Here is a 25,481-nt window from a genome sequence, read left to right as displayed (position 1 = left end):
TACGTTGTGAGAGGTGGGTAGGTTCAGTGAACACAGAACGAGTTACGTTCAATAGCCACATCTGATCAGCCCCCAATGCGTCAAACGGAACACACCAACACTCCACATTTCATGGGTCACATGATCTTAATACAACTCTCATTAGCCCTGTTGTAATTTGACATGCTTCTGAAACTGTCAGAGAGGGAGAGAGGGAGAGGGAGAGAGAGACACACACACATACACACATGATAGAAGGAATAGTGAGTGTTACCACTACTGCCTATGGAAATACCCATGAAACAGGCATGCCAATCAATTGGACAAGGACAAGAGTAGTGAATTATAACGTTAATAATTACCAAGAAAGTCTAGGGACCCTCTGATTCGCCATGACACCCTCATTCAAACACCATCTACAGAGACCATAATTAACTATAGCCCTATCTCTCTCCTTTTTAACATGTCCCCGGTCTCTCCCCCTTTTCCCCAGCCTTCCCTCTAGGTGTCTGCCTCTGACACCATCTCCCACAAATCCTTTCCTCCATTTGCTCCATCCCTCCTTTCTTTATTTACTGTACCTCTCTCTCTTTACCTCTCTCTCTCTCACTCCTCCCCTCCCTCCCCTCTGTTCCCCTGTCATCGCTGCATTCCAGTACATCAGTGCAGTCCCCTGTGGGGGGTTTTGTCAGAGAATATAGCCATGTTCATCGTGAAGCCTTAAGACCTACTGTACCTGACAACACTGTGGCTTTACGCTGTCGACTGGCAGGGGCTTAAGTCATTTGAAGTTGCCTTCTAATGAGTGGAGGAGAGGGGAGGAGCAAGAAAGAGACAGATAGAGAGAGAGAGAGAGAGAGAGAGAGAGAGAGATAGAGAGAGAGAGAGAGAGAGAGGGGGGGGGGGGGGGGCGGAGGCTTGCCCATCCTGACAGGCAGAGAGGAGAGGAAAGCAGAAATAATTCCTCCATACCTCCTGTATAACTTGTGGGTGTATGTACAGTAGGTATGTGTGTGTGTGTGTGCGTGCATACCTGCATGCGTGAATGTGTGTGTTGGCTGTTTTAATACCCACAGTAGTTTTAGGTAATGTAAATAACCAGTCTACTTATTGAGAGGGAGATGCTGCTGCTGCTAAGAGACATCCACATCCCACATTTGTATTAGGATGTGTATAGTTGTACCCAAGCACCAATATTTTGGGGGGAAATTTGCCATTCTGCTTTGACAATGTTTTGTCTGGTTTGTGTTTACTGAGACATGACCCTGTGTGTCTCAGTGAGTCCATCTGACTACCTTGACCCGTCCAGACACGTCCTCGGTTCTGTGTGTCTCAGTGAGTCCATCTGACTACCTTGACCCGTCCAGACACGTCCTCGGTTCTGTGTGTCTCAGTGTGTCTGCTTCCATCTTTAGTTTGGTAAGTAATACTCTTTACCATTTTAGCAAAGAACAACTTTTAAATGTCATTTTTTATTTATAAGTCATTCTTGTCTTTTTATACCTCACTTCCACTCTCACATTCCTTCAGTCAGTCTGTCAGTCAGTCAATCAGTCAGTCAATCAGTCAGTCAGTCAGTCAATCAGTCAATCAGTCAGTCAATCAATCAGTCAGTCAGTCAGTCAGTCAGTCAATCAGACAATCAGTCAGTCAGTCAGTCAATCAATCAGACAATCAGTCAGTCAGTCAGTCAATCAGACAATCAGTCAGTCAGTCAGTCAGTCAATCAGACAGTCAGTCAGTCAATCAGTCAGTCAGTCAGTCAGTCAGTGAGTCAATCAGTCAATCAGTCAGTCAATCAGTCAATCAGTCAATCAGTCAGTCAGTCAGTCAGTCAGTGAGTCAATCAGTCAATCAGTCAGTCAATCAGTCAATCAGTCAATCAGTCAGTCAGTCAGTCAGTCAGTCAGTCAGTCAGTCAGTCCCACTCACTACACTTTCCATACACCTCCACTAATACTGACGCTACATTTATTAGAAAGGGCATAGAAAGGGGCAAATGAAATCAGAATAAGATAGTAATGAGGAATGTGACCACTACATGATAAATGACCTCTCTGAGTATTGATTTAGGTCTCCCTGGCTCTCCGTGTTTCTAGGTAGTGTGTACTCTATATTTGGTACAGTATTGTAAGGTTATGTGATCTGGCAAACGTTGCCTGATGAAATTCATGTGGTTATCTAATGCAATGGAAGCTCAGTTTTGATTCCCTGTTGATGGTTCACTGTATTTTCTTAAATAATAATAATGACAGTATATTATTTATATGGTGGCGGTGGAGGACTGGGTCATCTTGTGGCTTTTGTGTGTGTTGTTGAATAGTAATATTTGATCCATTCAATGATCAAAATCTGTCAGAAGTATATCTATATTCCATAAATATCTATGACATGGAATGTTTGTGATGTCTGTTAAAATGGCAAATTACCTGCCAGGTGACATAGCAATGAAATAGGAATCACAATTTTACCAATCAACCAATCAAGTTTGGAAGCATATATATGGAGCTTGCCCACAGCACAATCTCTACTATTTTTGAACATGGAGAAACATCACAACTCGGAACAGCAGCTACATGCTTGGGGAAGATAAATAATGTGTAATAATGTGTGGTAGTAGTGTTAGGGGAAGACATAATAGAGGAAGAGGTAGAAGGCAAAGAATAAGAGTCCCTGATGAAATCAGAGCCACATTGTGGACCATGTCATAAACCATGGTCTTACATTGGAAGAGGCTGGTCAGAGAGTACAGCCTAATGTAAAAAGGTCCACAGTGTTATAAACCATGGTCTTACCATGGAAGAGGCTGGTCAGAGAGTACAGCCTAATGTAAACAGGTCCACAGTGTTATAAACCATGGTCTGACAATGGAAGAGGCTGGTAGGAGAGTACAGCCTAATGTAAACAGGTCCACAGTGTCATAAACCAAGGTCTTACCATGGAAGAGGCTGGTAGGAGAGTACAGCCTAATGTAAACAGGTCCACAGTGTTATAAACCATGGTCTTACAATGGAAGAGGCTGGTCGGAGAGTACAGCCTAATGTAAACAGGTCCACAGTGTCATAAACCATGGTCTGACAATGGAAGAGGCTGGTCGGAGAGTACAGCCTAATGTAAACAGGTCCACAGTGTTATAAACCATGGTCTGACAATGGAAGAGGCTGGTAGGAGAGTACAGCCTAATGTAAACAGGTCCACAGTGTCATAAACCATGGTCTGACAATGGAAGAGGCTGGTCGGAGAGTACAGCCTAATGTAAACAGGTCCACAGTGTTATAAACCTTGGTCTTACAATGGAAGAGGCTGGTCGGAGAGTACAGCCTAATGTAAACAGGTCCACAGTGTTATAAACCATGGTCTTACAATGGAAGAGGCTGGTCGGAGAGTACAGCCTAATGTAAACAGGTCCACAGTGTTATAAACCATGGTCTTACAATGGAAGAGGCTGGTCAGAGAGTACAGCCTAATGTAAACAGGTCCACAGTGTTATAAACCATGGTCTTACAATGGAAGAGGCTGGTCGGAGAGTACAGCCTAATGTAAACAGGTCCACAGTGTTATAAACCATGGTCTTACAATGGAAGAGGCTGGTCAGAGAGACAGCCTAATGTAAACAGGTCCACAGTGTTATAAACCATGGTCTGACAATGGAAGAGGCTGGTCAGGTACAGCCTAATGTAAACAGGTCCACAGTTATAAACCATGGTCTGACAATGGAAGAGGCTGGTAGGAGAGTACAGCCTAATGTAAACAGGTCCACAGTGTTATAAACATAAACCATGGTCTTACAATGGAAGAGGCTGGTAGGAGAGTACAGCCTAATGTAAACAGGTCCACAGTGTTATAAACCATGGTCTGACAATGGAAGAGGCTGGTAGGAGAGTACAGCCTAATGTAAACAGGTCCACAGTGTTATAAACCATGGTCTGACAATGGAAGAGGCTGGTAGGAGAGTACAGCCTAATGTAAACAGGTCCACAGTGTCATAAACCATGGTCTGACAATGGAAGAGGCTGGTCAGAGAGTACAGCCTAATGTAAACAGGTCCACAGTGTCATAAACCATGGTCTGACAATGGAAGAGGCTGGTCAGAGAGTACAGCCTAATGTAAACCGGTCCACAGTGTTATAAACCATGGTCTGACAATGGAAGAGGCTGGTAGGAGAGTACAGCCTAATGTAAACAGGTCCACAGTGTTATAAACCATGGTCTTACCATGGAAGAGGCTGGTAGGAGAGTACAGCCTAATGTAAACCGGTCCACAGTGTTATAAACCATGGTCTTACAATGGAAGAGGCTGGTAGGAGAGTACAGCCTAATGTAAACAGGTCCACAGTGTCATAAACCATGGTCTTACCATGGAAGAGGCTGGTCAGAGAGTACAGCCTAATGTAAACAGGTCCACAGTGTTATAAACCATGGTCTTACAATGGAAGAGGCTGGTCAGAGAGTACAGCCTAATGTAAACAGGTCCACAGTGTCATAAACCATGGTCTTACCATGGAAGAGGCTGGTCAGAGAGTACAGCCTAATGTAAACAGGTCCACAGTGTCATAAACCATGGTCTTACAATGGAAGAGGCTGGTCGGAGAGTACAGCCTAATGTAAACAGGTCCACAGTGTCATAAACCATGGTCTTACCATGGAAGAGGCTGGTCAGAGAGTACAGCCTAATGTAAACAGGTCCACAGTGTTATAAACCATGGTCTTACAATGGAAGAGGCTGGTCGGAGAGTACAGCCTAATGTAAACCGGTCCACAGTGTTATAAACCATGGTCTGACAATGGAAGAGGCTGGTAGGAGAGTACAGCCTAATGTAAACAGGTCCACAGTGTTATAAACCATGGTCTGACAATGGAAGAGGCTGGTAGGAGAGTACAGCCTAATGTAAACAGGTCCACAGTGTTATAAACCATGGTCTTACCATGGAAGAGGCTGGTAGGAGAGTACAGCCTAATGTAAACCGGTCCACAGTGTTATAAACCATGGTCTTACAATGGAAGAGGCTGGTAGGAGAGTACAGCCTAATGTAAACAGGTCCACAGTGTCATAAACCATGGTCTTACCATGGAAGAGGCTGGTCAGAGAGTATAGCCTAATGTAAACAGGTCCACAGTGTTATAAACCATGGTCTTACAATGGAAGAGGCTGGTCAGAGAGTACAGCCTAATGTAAACAGGTCCACAGTGTCATAAACCATGGTCTTACCATGGAAGAGGCTGGTCAGAGAGTACAGCCTAATGTAAACAGGTCCACAGTGTCATAAACCATGGTCTTACAATGGAAGAGGCTGGTCGGAGGACAGCCTAATGTAAACAGGTCCACAGTGTCATAAACCATGGTCTTACCATGGAAGAGGCTGGTCAGAGAGTACAGCCTAATGTAAACAGGTCCACAGTGTTATAAACCATGGTCTTACAATGGAAGAGGCTGGTCGGAGGTAAACCGGTCCACAGTGTTATAAACCATGGTCTGACAATGGAAGAGGCTGGTAGGAGAGTACAGCCTAATGTAAACAGGTCCACAGTGTTATAAACCATGGTCTGACAATGGAAGAGGCTGGTAGGAGAGTACAGCCTAATGTAAACAGGTCAGCCTAATGTAAACAGGTCCACAGTGTCATAAACCATGGTCTTACCATGGAAGAGGCTGGTCAGAGAGTACAGCCTAATGTAAACAGGTCCACAGTGTCATAAACCATGGTCTTACAATGGAAGAGGCTGGTCGGAGAGTACAGCCTAATGTAAACAGGTCCACAGTGTCATAAACCATGGTCTTACCATGGAAGAGGCTGGTCAGAGAGTACAGCCTAATGTAAACAGGTCCACAGTGTTATAAACCATGGTCTTACAATGGAAGAGGCTGGTCGGAGAGTACAGCCTAATGTAAACAGGTCCACAGTGTTATAAACCATGGTCTTACAATGGAAGAGGCTGGTCGGAGAGTACAGCCTAATGTAAACAGGTCCACAGTGTCATAAACCATGGTCTTACAATGGAAGAGGCTGGTCAGAGAGTACAGCCTAGAGAAAACAGGTCAATATGTACTCGTTCTTTACTTTTGTTACAGCATTTCATTCAGAACAATACAGCAACTATTGTAAAGGTACATGCAAGTGAAAATCACAATGTACCGTAAGATATATGAGAAATATACAGTAATACAGTAATACAGTAATGCAGCACAATTTGAATACAATATACTATCTGTAACATGATCTATTTGTGAATTCTACATGTCGTATATAGGACTGCACAGCGACCTCATGTTGGTGGCAGAGCAGCTCTACATGTCATATATAGGACTGCACAACGACCTCATGTGGGTGGCAGAGCAGCTCTACATGTCATATATAGGACTGCACAACCACCTCATGCTGGTGTCAGAGCAGCTCTACATGTCATATATAGGACTGCACAACGACCTCATGCTGATGGCAGAGCAGCTCTACATGTCATATATAGGACTGCACAACGACCTCATGTGGGTGGCAGAGCAGCTCTACATGTCATATATAGGACTGCACAACGACCTCATGTGGGTGGCAGAGCAGCTCTACATGTCATATATAGGACTGCACAACGACCTCATGTGGGTGGCAGAGCAGCTCTACATGTCATATATAGGACTGCACAACCACCTCATGCTGGTGTCAGAGCAGCTCTACATGTCATATATAGGACTGCACAACGACCTCATGCTGATGGCAGAGCAGCTCTACATGTCATATATAGGACTGCACAACGACCTCATGCTGATGGCAGAGCAGCTCTACATGTCATATATAGGACTGCACAACGACCTCATGCTGATCGCAGAGCAGCTCTACATGTCATATATAGGACTGCACAACGACCTCATGCTGATGGCAGAGCAGCTCTACATGTCATATATAGGACTGCACAACAACCTCATGCTGATGGCAGAGCAGCTCTACATGTCATATGTAGGACTGCACAACGACCTCTGCATGTCATATATAGGACTGCACAACGACCTCATGTGGGTGGCAGAGCAGCTCTACATGTCATATATAGGACTGCACAACGACCTCATGTGGGTGGCAGAGCAGCTCTACATGTCATATATAGGACTGCACAACCACCTCATGCTGATCGCAGAGCAGCTCTACATGTCATATATAGGACTGCACAACGACCTCATGCTGATCGCAGAGCAGCTCTACATGTCATATATAGGACTGCACAACAACCTCATGCTGATGGCAGAGCAGCTCTACATGTCATATATAGGACTGCACAACAACCTCATGCTGATGGCAGAGCAGCTCTACATGTCATATATAGGACTGCACAACGACCTCATGCTGATGGCAGAGCAGCTCTACATGTCATATATAGGACTGCACAACCACCTCTACATGTCATATATAGGACTGCACAACCACCTCTACATGTCATATATAGGACTGCACAACGACCTCTACATGTCATATATAGGACTGCACAACAACCTCTACATGTCATATATAGGACTGCACAACCACCTCTACATGTCATATATAGGACTGCACAACCACCTCTACATGTCATATATAGGACTGCACAACGACCTCATGCTGGTGGCAGAACAACAGTATTCAGCCATCAGCAAGAACAATGAAATTGCAACATGGTCATGGCCAACAATTCTAACCTGCTAAAAGAGATTCAACGTGCAATCATAAATGAAAACAATATCTTCACAAATTTCAATGGTGTCAGTATTTCCACTATACACAGAGTTATTATTTTATCGAATGCCTATAAAACAACTTAACAAGGTGCCATTTGAGAGGAATAGGGACAGAATGAAGCAGCTGTGGTACCAGTATGTCCAGGTAGGAGCTGTGGTACCAGTATGTCCAGGTAGGAGCTGTGGTACCAGTATGTCCAGGTAGGAGCTGTGGTACCAGTATGTCCAGGTAGGAGCTGTGGTACCAGTAGGTCCAGGTAGGAGCTGTGGTACCAGTATGTCCAGGTAGGAGCTGTGGTACCAGTATGTCCAGGTAGGAGCGGTGGTACAGGTATGTCCAGGTAGGAGCTGTGGTATAGGTATGTCCAGGTAGAAGCTGTGGTATAGGTATGTCCAGGTAGGAGCTGTGGTATAGGTATGTCCAGGTAGGAGCTGTGGTACCAGTATGTCCAGGTAGGAACTGTGGTACCAGTGTGTCCAGGTAGGAGCTGTGGTACCAGTATGTCCAGGTATGAACTGTGGTACCAGTGTGTCCAGGTAGGAGCTGTGGTACCAGTATGTCCAGGTAAACCATTGATGTGCACATGGTATATTGTACAGGGAGTTTTACTGTACTACAATGAGGCCTGTATATACTTCTTGAAGTTGTAGATACACATATGAACAGAAAACATTTATACTTTACTGAACTGTCTGATTGTAGAATAGGATATGTAAAACTAACTTTATATTTTCTGTGTTACTATATAGAGAATAATGGAGCTGGAAGGACATGACATTATCCACATTCTTGTTTTTGTGGACGAGGCTGGGTTCAATCTGGCCAAAGGCAGGAGGCGTGGCCGCAATCTCATTGGACACCGAGCCACGACTGGCACAGCAGGCCAACCTGGGGGCAATATTACAATGTGTGCTGCCATTTCTAAGAATGCTGTGAGCACAAATTCCTCACATTGGGCCCTATAACACCTAACTTCTCCTGGCCTTCCTAAATACACTACAGAGACCTAATACCAGAACACCAAAGAGGTTTAGTTAGACCAGATTTGCCAAATGATGTAATTGTGTGGGATAATGTCAGCTTCCACCAAACCAACAGAGGTTTGTTCAGCATGGAGGTGGAAAGTATATGACTATCAGGCACAAGATCAGAAGTGTCTGTTAGATGCCATGAATGCTGCTTCTGAAGACATCACAGGCGATCACTGCAGGGGATGGTTGCTCCACACAAGGACATTTTTCCCCCGGTGAATCTCAAGAGAAAACATCAGATGTGATATTGAGGAAAATCTCTGGCCAGACCAACAAGAGTGACAGGATGCCCACCAAGAAGATGGGAACTTGTAGTGTTACATACTTGGAGGAGGTACATAATTTATTTTGTTACAGAACTACCGCAGGTTTTTTCATTGTTGCGGTTTTGTTAATATTTTGTGGCATGGGGATGTCATTTTGTGGCATGGGGATGCCATTTTGTGGCATGGGGATGTCATTTTGTGGCATGGTGATGTCATTTTGTGGCATGGGGATGTCATTTTGTGGCATGGAGATGTCATTTTGTGTCATGGGGATGTCATTTTGTGGCATGGGGATGTCATTTTGTGGCATGGGGATGTCATTTTGTGGCATGGGGATGTCATTTTGTGGCATGGGGATGTCATTTTGTGGCATGGGGATGTCATTTTGTGTCATGGGGATGTCATTTTGTGGCATGGGGATGTCATTTTGTGGCATGGGGATGTCATTTTGTGTCATGGGGATGTCATTTTGTGTCATGGGGATGTCATTTTGTGTCATGGGGATGTCATTTTGTGGCATGGGGATGTCATCTTGTGGCAAATTTTCTGTTCACTATAAATGGACATGCAGATGTGAATTTTCTGTTCACATGTAACACATTGCTACATAAATAAATGTACTGTATACATACAAATGTGCATATCCTTTTTCTGTGTACTACAGTATTGACTTTTCCCATTAAACTTTTACCTACTGTTGAAATCGGTATCTAAAAAGCTCAGTGTGATACACAATAGCATTCGACTAGACAAACTGACCTTCTGGTATAGTTCAGTAAGCAGTCAGTGTCAACAAAGAAGTAGAACAAAACTGACATTTGTACAACAAACATTTCCAGGCTTGACTGCCATGGTGAAAAAACACATCAACATTTTGACCAGTACGGGTCACATGATGACAAAAAAAACTTCTCATTTTGGTGGCATTGGCCAATTTACTGTCACAATAACTAGGTCTTGAAGCATCAATGAAATGTTTTGAGTTATTACATTTTGCAGACATGTTGTGATGTCCCATAAAACAATTGCACTTACAGTTTAAAATCTGTTTCAAAAAACGAGCCAAAGCAATTGAGATAAATGGTAAATAAGTGTGTGGGTTTATATGAGTGTGTGTTGATAGCGTGAGTTTATTTAAGTGTGTGTGTTGATAGCGTCAATTTATTTAAGTGTGTGTGTTGATAGTGAGTTTATATGAGTGTGTGTGTTGATAGTGAGTTTATATGAGTGTGTGTTGATAGTGAGTTTATATGAGTGTGTGTGTTGATAGTGAGTTTATATGAGTGTGTGTGTTGATAGTCAGTTTATATGAGTGTGTGTGTTGATAGTGAGTTTATATGAGTGTGTGTGTTGATAGTGAGTTTATATGAGTGTGTGTGTTGATAGTCAGTTTATATGAGTGTGTGTGTTGATAGTGAGTTTATATGAGTGTGTGTGTTCATAGTGAGTTTATGAGTGTGTGTGTTGATAGTGAGTTGATATGACTGTGTGTTAGTATTCCAGGGTGTGTTGGTATGAGCGGCTTGTAGAATATCATGATGATAGGAGATTAGTCAAACTCAACAGCCCTGCTCAGATCAGACACCCGCAGAGCCAGCCCGTCAGTCAGCTTAGACAGCCTCTGTAGGACCCCAAGAGGTGGACTGTACCAGTACTGTAGAACATCCAGCTCCCTTCTTCAACCCCTCTACATCCAACCAGCCAGCGGGAGCAGTTCCCTTCTTCAACCCCTCTACATCCAACCAGCCAGCGGGAGCAGTTCCCTTCTTCAACCCCTCTACGTCCAACCAGCCAGCGGGAGCAGTTCCCTTCTTCAACCCCTCTACGTCCAACCAGCCAGCGGGAGCAGTTCCCTTCTTCAACCCCTCTACATCCAACCAGCCAGCGGGAGCAGTTCCCTTCTTCAACCCCTCTACGTCCAACCAGCCAGCGGGAGCAGTTCCCTTCTTCAACCCCTCTACATCCAACCAGCCAGCGGGAGCAGTTCCCTTCTTCAACCCCTCTACGTCCAACCAGCCAGCGGGAGCAGTTCCCTTCTTCAACCCCTCTACGTCCAACCAGCCAGCGGGAGCAGTTCCCTTCTTCAACCCCTCTACATCCAACCAGCCAGCGGGAGCAGTTCCCTTCTTCAACCCCTCTATATCCAACCATCCAGCGGGAGCAGTTCCCTTCTTCAACCCCTCTACATCCAACCAGCCAGCGGGAGCAGTTCCCTTCTTCAACCCCTCTACATCCAACCAGCCAGCTGGAGCAGTTCCCTTCTTCAACCCTTCTACATCCAACCAGCCAGCGGGGAGCAGTTCCCTTCTTCAACCCCTCTACGTCCAACCAGCCAGAGGGGAGCAGTTCCCTTCTTCAACCCCTCTACATCCAACCAGCCAGCGGGGAGCAGTTCCCTTCTTCAACCCTTCTACATCCAACCAGCCAGCGGGAGCAGTTCCCTTCTTCAACCCCTCTACATCCAACCAGCCAGCGGGAGCAGTTCCCTTCTTCAACCCCTGTACGTCCAACCAGCCAGCGGGAGCAGTTCCCTTCTTCAACCCCTCTACGTTCAACCAGCGAGCGGGGAGCAGATTGAGTGACAGGGATCAGAGTCTGCAGTGCAGGAAATGTGCCACCAAGGATGCCTTCATATACCCAGGCATTTATGTATATCCTGAAGTTGATTTTAGAAGTGGTTTTGGTTAAAAAGACAGAATAAGTGCGATGGTATTGGATTAGTTTAATGCACATGGAAGGAAGAGTGAAATATGTTATTTTGTAAGTTTAATATCAGATGTTTTCTTTTCTATGTACACATCAATTTCTACATTTCAGAAGTTCCATGACTTAAAAATGTGTGTGTGTGTGTGTGTGTGTGTGTGTGTGTGTGTGTGTGTGTATTGATCCTGTTGCATAATGTGGTGAACATGCATCTTTCGGATGTATTTCAAATAAAGAGCGCAGAGACAGGCCAAGTGATGTCTGAATGTCATGTTTACTGTAACGAACCAATGGCATTGGACTCATCAGGCCTGAGAACGACGGAACGCTGTCCTCACCTCAGTGACATCACAGACAACACAGCCAATTGCAGCCTAAATAATCAGTTCATGTATTTAAATAAAGTGACATCACACACAGCATAACATCCCTACTCAAAGCCCCCAGCCCTCCCCCTGTATGTCCAGACCCGGACCACTTCCCTTTGTATTCGAACATTATTACATATAAAAAATGACAGATTTCTTTATCCCAACCCTGTGTTATTATTTAAATACAAACATAAAAAAAATCGAAAAGGAAATAGTAAAATGATTGAATGTCAAACCTAAAGAGTGGAAAGCAGCAAAGCACTTTGTATTTTTATTTCCTAATTCAGGACCGGCGTACTAACGTCCACTCAGTCTCTCATGTAGAGGGACTACTGGCCTAGCCCAATACACCTGCACCTTTGAAGGAAAACAAAATGAATATACCCACAGACTGGCCAGTGTTCCATGAATATGTCTATACACAAAGTGAACACCATCAACCGCCTAGCTTAGCCTTGCTCTGCTTGGTGTTCTGTCTACAGTGCCCAGGGGCAGACAAACAGTGCAGCCAACATGGAATAGCTCTTAGCACATATCAAAGCACCAATATTTTAAGGGAAACATCAAATGGTAAAATGAAGATAAAACACAGATATGGGTGTTCTGTGCTGCTAAACAGTTGGAGGACAGTTCTGTACATCTAAGTGAGCAGCTTTCATATAAACACCCTGGTTCTGACTGATTGATAGTTGTCCATATGATTGTGGTCAGGTACGGTAGCTACTAACTGCCTGTAATTGTAGCTTCTGGTTTGAGGCGAATGCAGCTTGTAGCTTTGATTGTATCCAGCCAGCCTCGGCTGCTCTGTGTACACTACATGGTTCTGTGCGACGATGTCTAACTAAGGTATCCAGATATATAATCTCCCTGCACCTCATAAGAGACTTTACCATTTTTTCTCCAATGTGTGTATCTTTTTCTACACACTCTATCCATGTCCTTTCTCTGACTGGTGGCCAGACCTGTCTGCCTGCGTCTCTACCACATCATGCTTGTATATGTTCTCCATTCTTCTCATGCTGTGAAATCTATGGGTTGGCAGGTCAGGTTCCTGTACAACTGACACACAGGTCACCAAAGGTCAAGGGTCAAAGGGCAGCTAGATGACCCTAAAGAGATGGTCACTGCCAGTGCCAGTTAGAACACATAGAAATGTTCAAATCTAAATAAAAAAACTAAAGATATGTACAACCAACAGAATAGTAAACAAAAACATCTACTTGTGTATTTTTGTTGCTAAAAGGTCAAACAACCTTTTTATTTCCCTTCTGTACAATAAGGTTCATGTCAACAATGCAAATTCATCGTGGGTTTTTTGCACTATTTTATCCTGCCAAATTAAATCAAATAAATGGTGGCAGCCTGTGAGTTTTATCTTGAAGTTGCAATGTTGTCCCCTACCCCAAATAAGATAATGACATACGGGTACTTAAAGTACCCTTTTCACGAAGGATGCACATACAGGTTAAAAAAGACAAGCTTCTGTAGAAAGACAGCAAGTGCCTACACATGTATTTCAAACCAGCCATGAAGAGCATCCAATCCAGAAGCAGAACATAGATACATGTCAGTATTTTACTGCAAAGCAATAACAATGTTCCATAGTTTCTACGAGGGGAAATTCAGACATGATGCATCTTCACCCCCCCACCCCATCCAAGTTTGTTACCAGTTCACTTTTTATTTCATTTATTTTCATTTTATTACACCAAGGCAGCAAAAGAAGAAGTTACTAAAACTGAAGACTTTTACAGTTACAGTGACATAAACATTTTTAAAAGACCCACCATTGAAATTGGACTCCAAAATAAAAAGAAAGAAACAATAACTTTTTTTATATTTTTGTAAAATGCCCAGGCATTCTCCAATATTACAAATACTGGTATACTTTTACAGTAAACAAGAAAAATGTCATATATATTCATATATATTCATATATATATATATATACTAAAACCCCGTCACCAAAAAACAATATACACATCGCCACCATGGCATTCAGAGAAACTGTATAAGCAAACTTGAAGAAAAGAAATACTGGTTTAAAACACACATACAAACAAATATTATTTTACCCTTGTACTTGTTTCAATACTGTAAACGTATTTTAAGACAGAGTGCACTAAATTCTTTTTTTGTTTCTGCAGTTCCTGATTTTTAGTCCAGTCTCTTCCTTGACTATTGTGTGGCAATACAATCCACTCTGACCATGTTTCTAGGGATACAGTCTTGTCCTGATTTGAAGAATTTGATATATATCTATATAGGTTTATGCATTTCTATGTACATATGCATACATATATACAGACACATTATTGTTGTGCTGGCTACTCCTAACCTAAATGCAGCTTTGTTTTATTTTTAGAAGTAATATCTCTGATATTCTATTGGAATTTCATAAGCAAATTAGAAACTAAGTTGACACATAAATTTGATACATTGTTTTCATTTTGTTCAAATCCTTTGCTTCAGAAAAGTGTCGCATTTGTCTTGAGAGACGGTGAATAGGAAGATCAGTATTCAAGGCACACTCATGTCAAAATTGAATGGCAGTACAAAAAGTGTCCCAATAAATTAATTTTCATTTTTATAGTGCCAGTATTGGGAAAGCCAAGCTTATAGCAACGCTGGCACTTCAATATCAGCTGATCCCAAACTATAGAACCCTTCACCCAGGCCGAGTAAATCCAGTCAAAGTCATTTCTTGCTCAGAAGCCGTATTTTCCATTTTCTTTTTCTTTTTGTGTGTAAAAAAATGATTGACAAATCATAGTACGGGTCAACTGGTGTGAATCATAGTACGGGTCAACTGGTGTGAATCATAGTACGGGTCAACTGGTGTGAATCATAGTACGGGTCAACTGGTGTGAATCATAGTACGGGTCAACTGGTGTGAATCATAGTACGGGTCAACTGGTGTGAATCACAGTACGGGTCAACTGGTGTGAATCATAGTACGGGTCAACTGGTGTGAATCATAGTACGGGTCATCTGGTGTGAATCATAGTACGGGTCAACTGGTGTGAATCATAGTACGGGTCAACTGGTGTGAATCATAGTACGGGTCAACTGGTGTGAATCATAGTACGGGTCAACTGGTGTGAATCATAGTACGGGTCAACTGAAAAGATGTTTGTGTTTTTCTCTTCTTTTTTTCTCAATTACAGATTTTTAACTTAAAAAAAAACATTTTTGCGTGGATGTCAAAGGTCAACTTGAGGGGGTTTGAACAAGGGGGGGGGGGGGGTAGGACAGGGGTACATTATTCAAAATAACAAGGAGTGGTGATTTGGGCAAAGGTTGGTGCTTGCTGAAGACCGAAAAATCTTTCCTAAAAAGCTCACTCAGCTGTGCATTCTGTGTGTGTCAGAGTTGCTACTTCTTTCAGAATGCGTTCAACTACACATCACAGGGAGCCCTGAATGAGGAAAGAAAGAAAAAATTGTCTTACTGTTTGGGCACACGCTCAACAGAATTCTACAGACACTGTTTGTATCTATAACTGTGCAATTTACTGGTCTGCATATCACTAAGTAACTAACTGCCACTGGTTCTGTCTTGCAGCGGACAAGACCATTTTAACCAGAAGAAAAATACAACATCATAAACACTTTGACTATGGCACACTATACAATCAAACTGTTACTATACAGGTATAAATTCATTTTGTCAAAATGTATAGATATTTATAGAAAAAAATGCATAGGGCAGTGATATCATAAAACATAGTTACTGAATGTATGTAGAGTTAATAATAATATAGAATTACATTTTAAGGTACGTAATTCTCATCTGGTTAAAGAAGTGGTGACCGCTTTGGTAGTGACTACTACCACCACCCAGCCCCTTCCTAAACCACCACCCAGCCCCTTCCTAAACCAACACCCAGCCCCTTCCTAATCCACCACCCAGCCCCTTCCTAATCCACCACCCAGCCCCTTCTTAAAACACCACCCAGCCCCTTCCTAAACCACCACCCAGCCCCTTCTTAAAACACCACCCAGCCCCTTCCTAAACCACCACCCAGACCCTTCTTAAAACACCACCCAGCCTCTTCCTAAACCACCACCCAGCCCCTTCTTAAAACACCACCCAGCCCCTTCCTAAACCACCACCCAGCCCCTTCCTAATCCACCACCCAGCCCCTTCCTAATCCACCACCCAGCCCTTTCTTAAAACACCACCGAGCCCCTTCATAAACCACCACCCAGCCCCGTCCTAATCCACCACCCAGCCCATTCTTAAACCACCACCCAGCCCCTTCCTAATCCACCACCCAGCCCCTTCCTAATCCACCACCCAGCCCCTTCCTAAACCACCACCCAGACCCTTCTTAAAACACCACCCAGCCCCTTCCTAAACCACCACCCAGCCCCTTCCTACACCACCACCCAGCCCCTTCCTAATCCACCACCCAGCCCCTTCCTAATCCACCACCCAGCCCCTTCCTAAACCACCACCCAGCCCCTTCCTAATCCACCACCCAGCCCCTTCCTAATCCACCACCAGAGAAACATTAAATATGAATGGTGATCAAAACAGAGAAAGCAGAGTTTAAGGAGATACACCTTGCCTACAGAGTGTGTCAATACCTGGCAGTTTGAAATGACTGAGTGAGACTGAGGGTGATGAGGCTGTCTGTAATGCTACTCTGTGCCCAGTATCCGATAGGGAGTTTGTAATAGTGCTGGAAGTTGTAATAATCAGCTGGCAGAGGAGTGAGACACAGTATGCATCAGAGACGAGGGTCGGGGAATTGGGAGGAGAGTGTAATATATGCAATTATCTAAGGGCACGGGCGATTGTGTTAAACTCATCCGTGGAATGATAATGAAGGGGTGAATGACATCATAAAGAAGAGGGAAGAGACCCCTATAGCTCACCCTAAGATCTCCCTGCTCTCTCTGGCTATAAAGCTCCGCAGTTTAGCCCGACGGTTTAGCCATCCTACAACTGTGTGATAAAAGATAGAAAACATCAGTATGTGCATTGTTATAGCATTTCTGTTATGTTTAGTAGAATGGGTTAGGGTGAGTTTAGGAGGAGCTAGTTTAGATGCAGTGTGAGAATAGTATGAGGGGATTCTATAGAAATACACAATGTCTCTGTTTCTCTAACGTTGTCTGTCAGGGGTGGGTACTAGGTACCAGTAAGCAGCTGCCTTTGTGTTCTTCTGCTTCGTCTTCTTCTTTATTTTTAATGGATGTATTTACTGGGGAAGAGGCGGGGTTTGTGAAACCTCCGGATCCTCTTTAGATTTACTGTCATAAATGACATTCAGTGCTACATATCCAATTAGATTAACATGTTAAAAGTCAGTTCATGCTACAATGCCAAAAGATTGTTGTCCGCGAATGTATATCCTATCATGTTTAATAACAAATAAAAAATAGCTTCCTCAGTTATGCTTAAAACATTTTTTAAGATTAAATTCGGGCTTCTCTTCAGGAAATTACACGTGTAGTTTAAATATACAATTTTCTATAAGCAGTTTTTTTTTCTGTCTGCTAAAAAGAAATCTCAGGATATCCTCTGGGTTTTTAAAAAATGAAATAAAATCCCAGCAATTAAAATAAAAAGTAAAACAAATTTAAAAATGACAAAATAAAATAGTACCTGTACATGCCAAAATATTACAAAATCCAATAAATACAGAAATTATTGCACAGTTAAAGGCTCCAAAAATGGTATCATTTAATTCATCCTCTGATCAACTGTTAAAAAGGATCTTTAGCCAAATGAGGCAGTTTAGACCGGCTTTAATTGGTGCTGTTAATATCTGTTTGTTTGTTTAATTGTTTTTCTCAGTTAGCAGTTTCTTAGGCAAAAACATAAAATTAACCCAAAATGCGATATTTAAGAAAAAGAGTATCCAGCTACCCCTTTTTGTATTTGTTTGTTTTTCAAGGTTGTGGCGAAAGAGGCAAAATAGGAAAATCTGGCTTAGCTTCTCTCGCTTCAATTTTGACCTCGTTGGTCATCAAATGTTCCCCATGCCACTTTTTCATGTGTTTCTCGAGAGTGCTGTACACACTGAAGGGCATTTGGCAAATGTCACAGCGGTACACTTCCTTACCCATCTGCCCGTGGGTCTTCATGTGGCGTGTGAGCTTGGAGCTCTGGGCGCAGGCGTAGTTGCACAGCTCGCACTTGTAGGGCCTCTCTCCCGTGTGGCTGCGCCGGTGCACTGTCAAGTTGCTGCAGTTCTTGAACACCTTGCCGCAGTACTCGCAGGTGTCGCTCCGTCGGCTCTCCTTGGAGCCGGGCCGGCCGGATCCCATGCCCCCCAGGTGAGGGGTGCTACCCCCGCTGGCTGTGCCGCTGCGCCCCGACAGGCCGCCATCCAGGAGGTCCCCAGGAGGCGTGGAGAAACGCAGGCTGCCGTTCTCAGATGAGTGCTCAGAGGATGTGCCGAAGGGAGATTGTCTGGAGTCGGTGAAGCCCAGGAAAGGGTCTTTGATGAAGTGTCGTGAGGCAGCGTATCCCACCAGCCACTGGGAGTAGACGTTCTCAGAGGGGATGAGGGGCGCCGGGGGCATGTCCAGATCCTTCTCAATCTTGATCCTCTTGTTGGAGGAGTTGGACAGGCTGGGGCTGGTGATGGGTGTGGGCTTACGGGGGAAAAGGCTTGAGAAAGAGTTGCCGGAGCCACAGTTCCTGCCGTTGACAGTGGGCCTTTGGTGATCCCTTTCCATCTGGTGATGATGATGCTCCCTCTCCATCTCTCCCACCACAGAGTCCTCATCCCCAGTGTCCCGCTGCCCGTCGGACCCCTTCTTAGAGAAGGGCATGCGATTTTTACGATTGTCGACTATCAAGTTATTGTACTGCTGTATAGTGTTCAGGCCCACATTCTCCACCATCTTACCCAGGGAGAGAGAGTTCTTCTCGTCTGGCGGCGGCTTGGAGCCGTTCTCACGGTTACGATAGAACTCCATGTTGTCCATGCTGAAGTTTGACTCTGGCCTGCTCTCGTTCTCCATCTCCTCTTCATCCTCTTCCTCTTCCTCCTCTTCACCCTCACCCCTGAAGTCTCCCTCTCTGTTCTTCATGCCTTCTCCAGTCACTTCACTGGTGCCCGGCTCGGGGGAGCTTGTGGTGGAAAGCCCATCGTCAGACCTCCCTGTCATGGAGCCAGATTTGTGCATGTGTGTCTTCATGTGCCTCTTCAGCTTGCTGGCCTGGGAGCAGGCATGGTCACACAGCTGACACTTATAGGGCTTCTCCCCGGTATGGCTCCGCCGGTGGACCACCAGGTTGCTCTGGAACTTGAAGCTCTTCCCGCAGAACTCGCATGACTTGCTCTTGGCCTGTGTCTGGGGCGGGGTGGTGCTGTTGGGGGGCATGGCCGGCAGGGGCGGGGTGCTGAGAAAGGGTGACTTGGGGCTTGGCTGGAAGGGGTTGGGGTTGAGCAGGCGGTGCATAGGGTTGGCCCGGCTGGGCGAAAGAGGAGGTGTGGCCACGTTATTGCTCCCCGCCAGCTCCCTGAGCCGCCTGGAAAAGTCCATGGATTGGGCCTCGATGGCCATGGGCGTCAGCCGCATCACCCTCTCAAAGGCACTGGGGTGCTGGGAGATGAGCCCCATTTCCTCGGCACTAAGGCGTTCCAGCCGGTGGGGGTCCAGGTGGTGGCGGGGTGAGGGGCTGACGAAGGGCGGCGTGTTGGGGAGGCCTCCACGGTTCTCCATGAAGCCTGGTGGGGGCTCCCGGAGCAGGGGCCCAGTCATCCTCAACAGGTGGAAGGGGTTGTTCTCTCCCAGAAAGTTGGCGAGGGGGGACTGGGGGATGGAGTCCTGGCCCATGGGCGGTCCGGGGATGGTGATGCGGGGGGTAAGCAACGAGCTGGAGGGGTTGGACTCCAGGTAGATGCGGATGCCATGGCTGTTCTGGGCGTGCTGCAGGAGGAACCAGGCACTGGGAAAGGGCTGCTTACACGTGGTGCAGATGTAGCTCGAAGGCTCGTCCCGGCCTCCTGCAACACAGGAGAAACACATACAAGAAAGAAAATCATTAAAACATGTTCTTCAAAACAAAATATTTTTCAATGAATTCAATGACAGTAACTTCACATCTATCTGAGGAATAATATTGAGATTTTTAGTGGAGTGTTTAGTGGTATTCGGTAGTCAGTAAAAATACAACAAGTTTGGTGTTTCTGTATGGTGAAGCTGGCGACTATGTTTGTATTTCTGTTACCATATTTCCTTACAATAAACCTATTTCTTACGTATGGGGAGTGAAACAACTGAAACACACCTGGATATCTAACAGCTGTGTTTGCAGGATTTAAAACTACTACTGATAAACATGGTTATCACCCGGTCATGTTGATTTACGAGAGGAATTTTGCAGAGAGAGGGCCATCAGAGGGCCATCAGACAGACTTTTGTTATTCACTTCATATTTGCCTAATACCTCCAGTAGCTGAAATAGTCTTTACACATCATGTTGTCACATAACAGGGACATATTTATCAGGCCTCTGTGTGTGTGTGTGTGTGTGTGTGTGTGTGTGTGTGTGTGTGTGTGTGTGTGTGTGTGTGTGTCTTTAAAATCCACGAAGCCCTCCAAGCAGAGAGACTTTAATAATCACAGAGACGGCAGAGTAATATGGCTCTATGCTGAGAAAGTACAATTTAAAGATTTAAGGAACTCACTTTCTTACAAATAAAGGCCTCGTGCCTCGAGGGAACAAATGAGAAAAGAGAGGAAAGGGGAGGAAAGGGGAGGAAAAGAAAGGGGAGGAAAGGGGAGGAAAAGAAAGGGGAGGAAACTGATTCCTCTCAGATCAATAAGGATTGGAAAGTGTAAACATAGCTATGGCTGCAATCAATCCTGCACGGCTCAAGTAGGGAGGCAGAGAGAGAGAGAGAGAGAGAGAGAGAGAGAGAGAGAGAGAGAGAGAGAGAGAGAGAGAGAGAGAGAGAGAGAGAGAGAGAGAGAGAGAGAGAGAGAGAGAAACTACAAACAATGCAAAAAATACAGTGACCCCCTCTCATATCATCACCATGCCCTGCAATGCCAAAAGCTGAGCAAAGAAAAAAGTCCCCTCATCCAGCTGGTCCTGGAGCTGAGTTCACACAGTGTCTGACAGACCAACCAACCTGCACATGTCCTCTATGCTCTACGCTTATTGTTATTGTTCAATGTATAGTTATTTTGACACTTGATTATTGTTGTTACTGTTGTCCCGTTGACAAGATTGATTATTATTATTTTAATTATGTTAATATTGTAAATCTCCAAAGTAAGGTTTGGCAAAATGTACATTGTTACCTCATGCCAATAAAGCAAATTGAATTCAGGCAGACAGACAGACAGACAGACAGACAGGCAGACAGGCAGGCAGGCAGGCAGGCAGGCAGGCAGGCAGGCAGGCAGGCAGGCAGACAGGCAGGCAGACAGGCAGACAGACAGACAGACAGGTTCTAGGCTGTGGTGCTTGGCATAGCTGTGTACCTTTAACAGTAGATAACTAATTGATGGGCCAGCCCCTGTGTTACACATGCCGGTTGGGTAATGCCAATGGGACTCGTTACCGCAGCGACACAAACAAGCATAATATCCAGCACATACAGTGAAAATGAATGTTAAACACAGACTGCCACGTTCCTATGGGGATTGGTGTAAAACACACACACACACATATATAAAGTGGGAAAATTGAATTGTGCTCTTGGAAACTAGATTAATTTATTTATTAAACGAAAGCATTGTGTTTTTACCTAATGCTTCAATTTAGAGTACAGAGGAAAATATAATGCTATAATAAGTATGTCTATACTCTATACACAGAGGCTCAATAATCATAAATAATAATACATATTTGGTGGGTGTTTATATTTATCCCATGTCATATATTTGTGTGAAGTGGAAATATGTTTGTTGCATATCCCAACTCCACCTCAGACACTGTCATTGGTGCACAGAGTAGAGAGCTCCAGAGAAAGTCTGTATAGGGAGAAGGATAGTGAACACACAGTGTGTCTGCATGGGTATTTGCTGGAAAGAACACAGCTTTTCATAGCAGGTTTAGGAGAACTGACGAAGCAGGTTAGGAGAATTAGGTTAAGGTTAGAAAAGGAGTTAGGGTTAAATAAAAAATAAAAAATAAATTGACATAAGCTGGATCCCATCTAGACATGACCGCCTGCATGGCCTCCGATGATATGTAGGTCACAATGCAGATGTAAGACAGATGTTCAACCCAGAACAGAAGGTCTATTCAGGTCGCTGAAATATGATTAGACCATCTTGTTATTATCTGAATAACAACAACTCCTCTTGATTCTTCACGAGGGATATGCAAAAACAGTCAATTCATTCTGTTGAAATAAAATGTTCTAAGGCAGCTTATTTCTATCTTTAATAATAATAAATGCATAATAAATTGTTCATATTATTAATTTAAAAATGATAATTGCACTGGTCTAATTTAATTTATGTAAAATTGTGAATCATGTGCACTTAGATTAGTAAATACTAACTGGCATGATTATATTTCAGGGCTGATAAAAGTGAGGGGGATCTACAAACCTGATCAATAAATATGCTCTAAATACATCTCCAAGAAAAACAGATTTCTGAAATCGCCTTTTAAACATTATTACTACACCGTAATGTCCAACGCTTTATAAAATAAAAAACTGGTAATTTCTCTTTAACACTGTAACATTTGCACCAATAAATTATTGCTATCTGTGATGTCAGCTCAAAGAATGACTCAATCAATCTGTCTGCACAAAATAAACGTTTAAACCACATCTTCACGCATGGCACTAAGTAGGGCTGCATTGGAAAGGTCTGGTGTAAAAGCATTTCCCCTGCATTGAGTGGGGATGTAAGGAGATGTCTATGCGTGGCTGTCTGACATGTGTACAGTGTGTGTGTGTGTGTGTCTCGTCTGTTAAGGAGAAGGAACAGCTGCTCACCTCAGTACTGAAGCATGACTGCTCTAGCCCTGGCCCTGTAAATCCTTTGACTTAATTATAGTGGACACACACACACACACACACACACACAATGACCCCCCTTCAGGCTACACATTAAGGGCCTGCTGCCCCCCTCCCCACCATACACACACGCTCATAGCCACAAACAATCCCCTGTAGCTTCCTCATCCCCCCATAATACACAAACACACACATTATTCCACACAGCCATATTTCCCCTCTCTTATTTTATGGCCGAGTTCTTTACAAAGCCCTAGTGCTACATAAAGGAAACACTGGAAATCAACCAGGGTCTCGATTTCTTACACCTGCCCCTCTTTGCCCTCTCAATTTCCCTCTCTCTTCTCTCTCGCTCCACTCCACTGTACTGGCTGAACTTCTTCAGCACACAAAACATTTCATTGGGGGCTGAAGGTCAATAAATGTAATTAATTTATGCCCCACAATTAAGCGGGAATGACTGTCCTCCCCTGGCCGGGATCCTCTCCCTGGGAAGGTATTAGTGCCCTCTGATGGAGGGACGGAGGGATGGAGTGGAGTGGGCCGTGAGTTTATTGAGGAGTTTTCAGTGTGAATCCTCCCAGGTGGAAGGAGTCCGACACAGATGGCAAATAAAGTATGCAGCCCGAGGCCAGAGCACATTATGCTAATTCTAATGTCAGCTGTACTTTAATATACAGCTCTATTTAATCACCCCCTTATTTCACATTTCCATATGAAAAAAAACCTGTGTCACTGCTTCAGCCGTCTCTCTCTCTCTCTCTCTCTCTCTCTCTCTCTCTCTCTCTCTCTCTCTCTCTCTCTCTCTCTCTCTCTCTCTCTCTCTCTCTCTCTCTCTCTCTCTCTCTCTCTCTCTCTCTCTCTCTCTCTCTCTCTCTCTCTCTCTCTCTCTCTCTCTCTCTCTCTCTCTCTCACTCACTCACTCTCTCTCACTCTCTCTCTCTCTCTCACACACACTCTCTCAGACTCTCTCTCTCTCTCAGACTCTCTCACTCAAACTCTCTCACTGGGGTGCTGTGGTTGTGCACGAGTGTGGACGACAATACATAAATACACACACACACACACAAACCCTACTTATTGGCCAGAGCGTCCAGTATGCGCTCTGAATGCGAAACGCTCTGAATTTATGTACGGACAATCTGACAGCACAGTTGCAGTCACCAACTCTCTGAATAACATAACAGCCTAACCAGCTCTGCTAGGGTGAGTAATATTCAGTGAGCTTTTCTCTCCCTCTTAGATGTCTGGAAGTAGCTGGCAAGTTAGTACAGAACACTCAGATCAGCCCTTAAAGAGATGGGTGGGGCTAAGGCTTAAGAGGGTGGGAACAATGCTGAATGGTTGTAGACAAAGAAGGGCTCTCCAATAGTTGTACCAAAACATTGAAAGATGGTTGTCTCAAAAGTGAGTTTACAAGATGATCAACTTTCAAAGCAACATTTTTTTTCCCAATGTTCCTCAAATGCAGTGTATGATATACCATTTTGTAGCTCTGAGTCTCTACTTTTATCCAACATAAAAATAAAAAATAAAAAAAATGTTTCTACATAAGACCGAATCCAGGTGGTGAGTCACATATGATCATTGAGACCCAAATGGTTGGACTTGGATCGTGACTTGAAGGAGACCTGCTTCAACACCTACAGTGGGGAGAACAAGTATTTGATACACTGACGATTTTGCAGGTTTTCCTACTTACAAAGCATGTAGAGGTCTGTAATTGTTATAATAGGTACACTTCAACTGTGAGAGACGGAATCTAAAACAAAAATCCAGAAAATCACATTGTATAATATTTAAGTAATTAATTTGCATTTTATTGCATGGCATAAGTATTTGATCACCTACCAACCAGTAAGAATTCCGGCTCTCACAGACCTGTTAGTTTTTCTTTAAGAATCCCTCCTGTTCTCCACTCATTAACTGTATTAACTGCACCTGTTTGAACTCGTTACCTGTATAAAAGACACCTGTCCACACACTCAATCAAACAGACTCCAACCTCTCCACAATGGCCAAGACCAGAGAGCTGTGTAAGGAGATCAGGGATAAAATTGTAGACCTGCACAAGGCTGGGATGGGCTACAGGATAATGGGCAAGCAGCTTGGTGAGAAGGAAACAACTGTTGGCGCAATTATTAGAAAATGGAAGAAGTTCAAGATGACGGTCAATCACCCTCGGTCTGGGGCTCCATGCAAGATCTCACCTCGTGGGGCATTAATGATCATGAGGAAGGTGAGGGATCAGCCCAGAACTACACGGCAGGACCTGGTCAATGACCTGAAGAGAGTCTCAAAGAAAACCATTAGTAACACACTATGCCGTCATGGATTAAAATCCTGCAGCGCACGCAAGGTCCCCCTGCTCAAGCCAGCGCATGTCTAGGCCCGTCTGAAGTTTGCCAATGACCATCTGGATGATCCAGATGAGGAATGGGAGAAGGTCATGTGGTCTAATGAGACAAAAATAGAGCTTTTTG

The 25,481-nt window shown here is 44.2% G+C and overlaps 1 protein-coding gene across 3 annotated transcripts in view; it reads right to left on the bottom strand.

The window, feature by feature from the left end:
• Positions 1-15,185: 15,185 nt before the first annotated feature.
• The window catches only part of LOC139383744 (B-cell lymphoma/leukemia 11B-like), a 116,819-nt gene continuing 106,523 nt past the window's right edge, over positions 15,186-25,481 (bottom strand). Inside the window, exons 3-5 of one of the 3 annotated variants that reach the window (XM_071128302.1) lie at positions 18,124-20,019; positions 16,931-17,000; positions 15,186-15,465 (exon numbers count right to left, since the gene is read on the bottom strand). In XM_071128302.1, coding sequence (XP_070984403.1) covers positions 15,447-15,465; positions 16,931-17,000; positions 18,124-20,019 — 1,985 coding nt within the window. In that variant the 3' untranslated portion in view covers positions 15,186-15,446. Of the gene's footprint in view, positions 15,466-16,930; positions 17,001-17,717; positions 20,020-25,481 lie in introns of those variants that run through there. The other 2 variants (XM_071128303.1, XM_071128301.1) reach the window with 2 other exon arrangements.

The sequence above is a fragment of the Oncorhynchus clarkii genome, chromosome 25 (genome assembly GCF_045791955.1).
Source record: "Oncorhynchus clarkii lewisi isolate Uvic-CL-2024 chromosome 25, UVic_Ocla_1.0, whole genome shotgun sequence".
In the NCBI taxonomy this organism is placed as follows: Eukaryota; Metazoa; Chordata; class Actinopteri; order Salmoniformes; family Salmonidae; genus Oncorhynchus; species Oncorhynchus clarkii.
The sequence above is the reverse complement of the archived record's forward strand: the minus strand, read 5'-3'. Positions and strand labels throughout refer to the sequence as shown.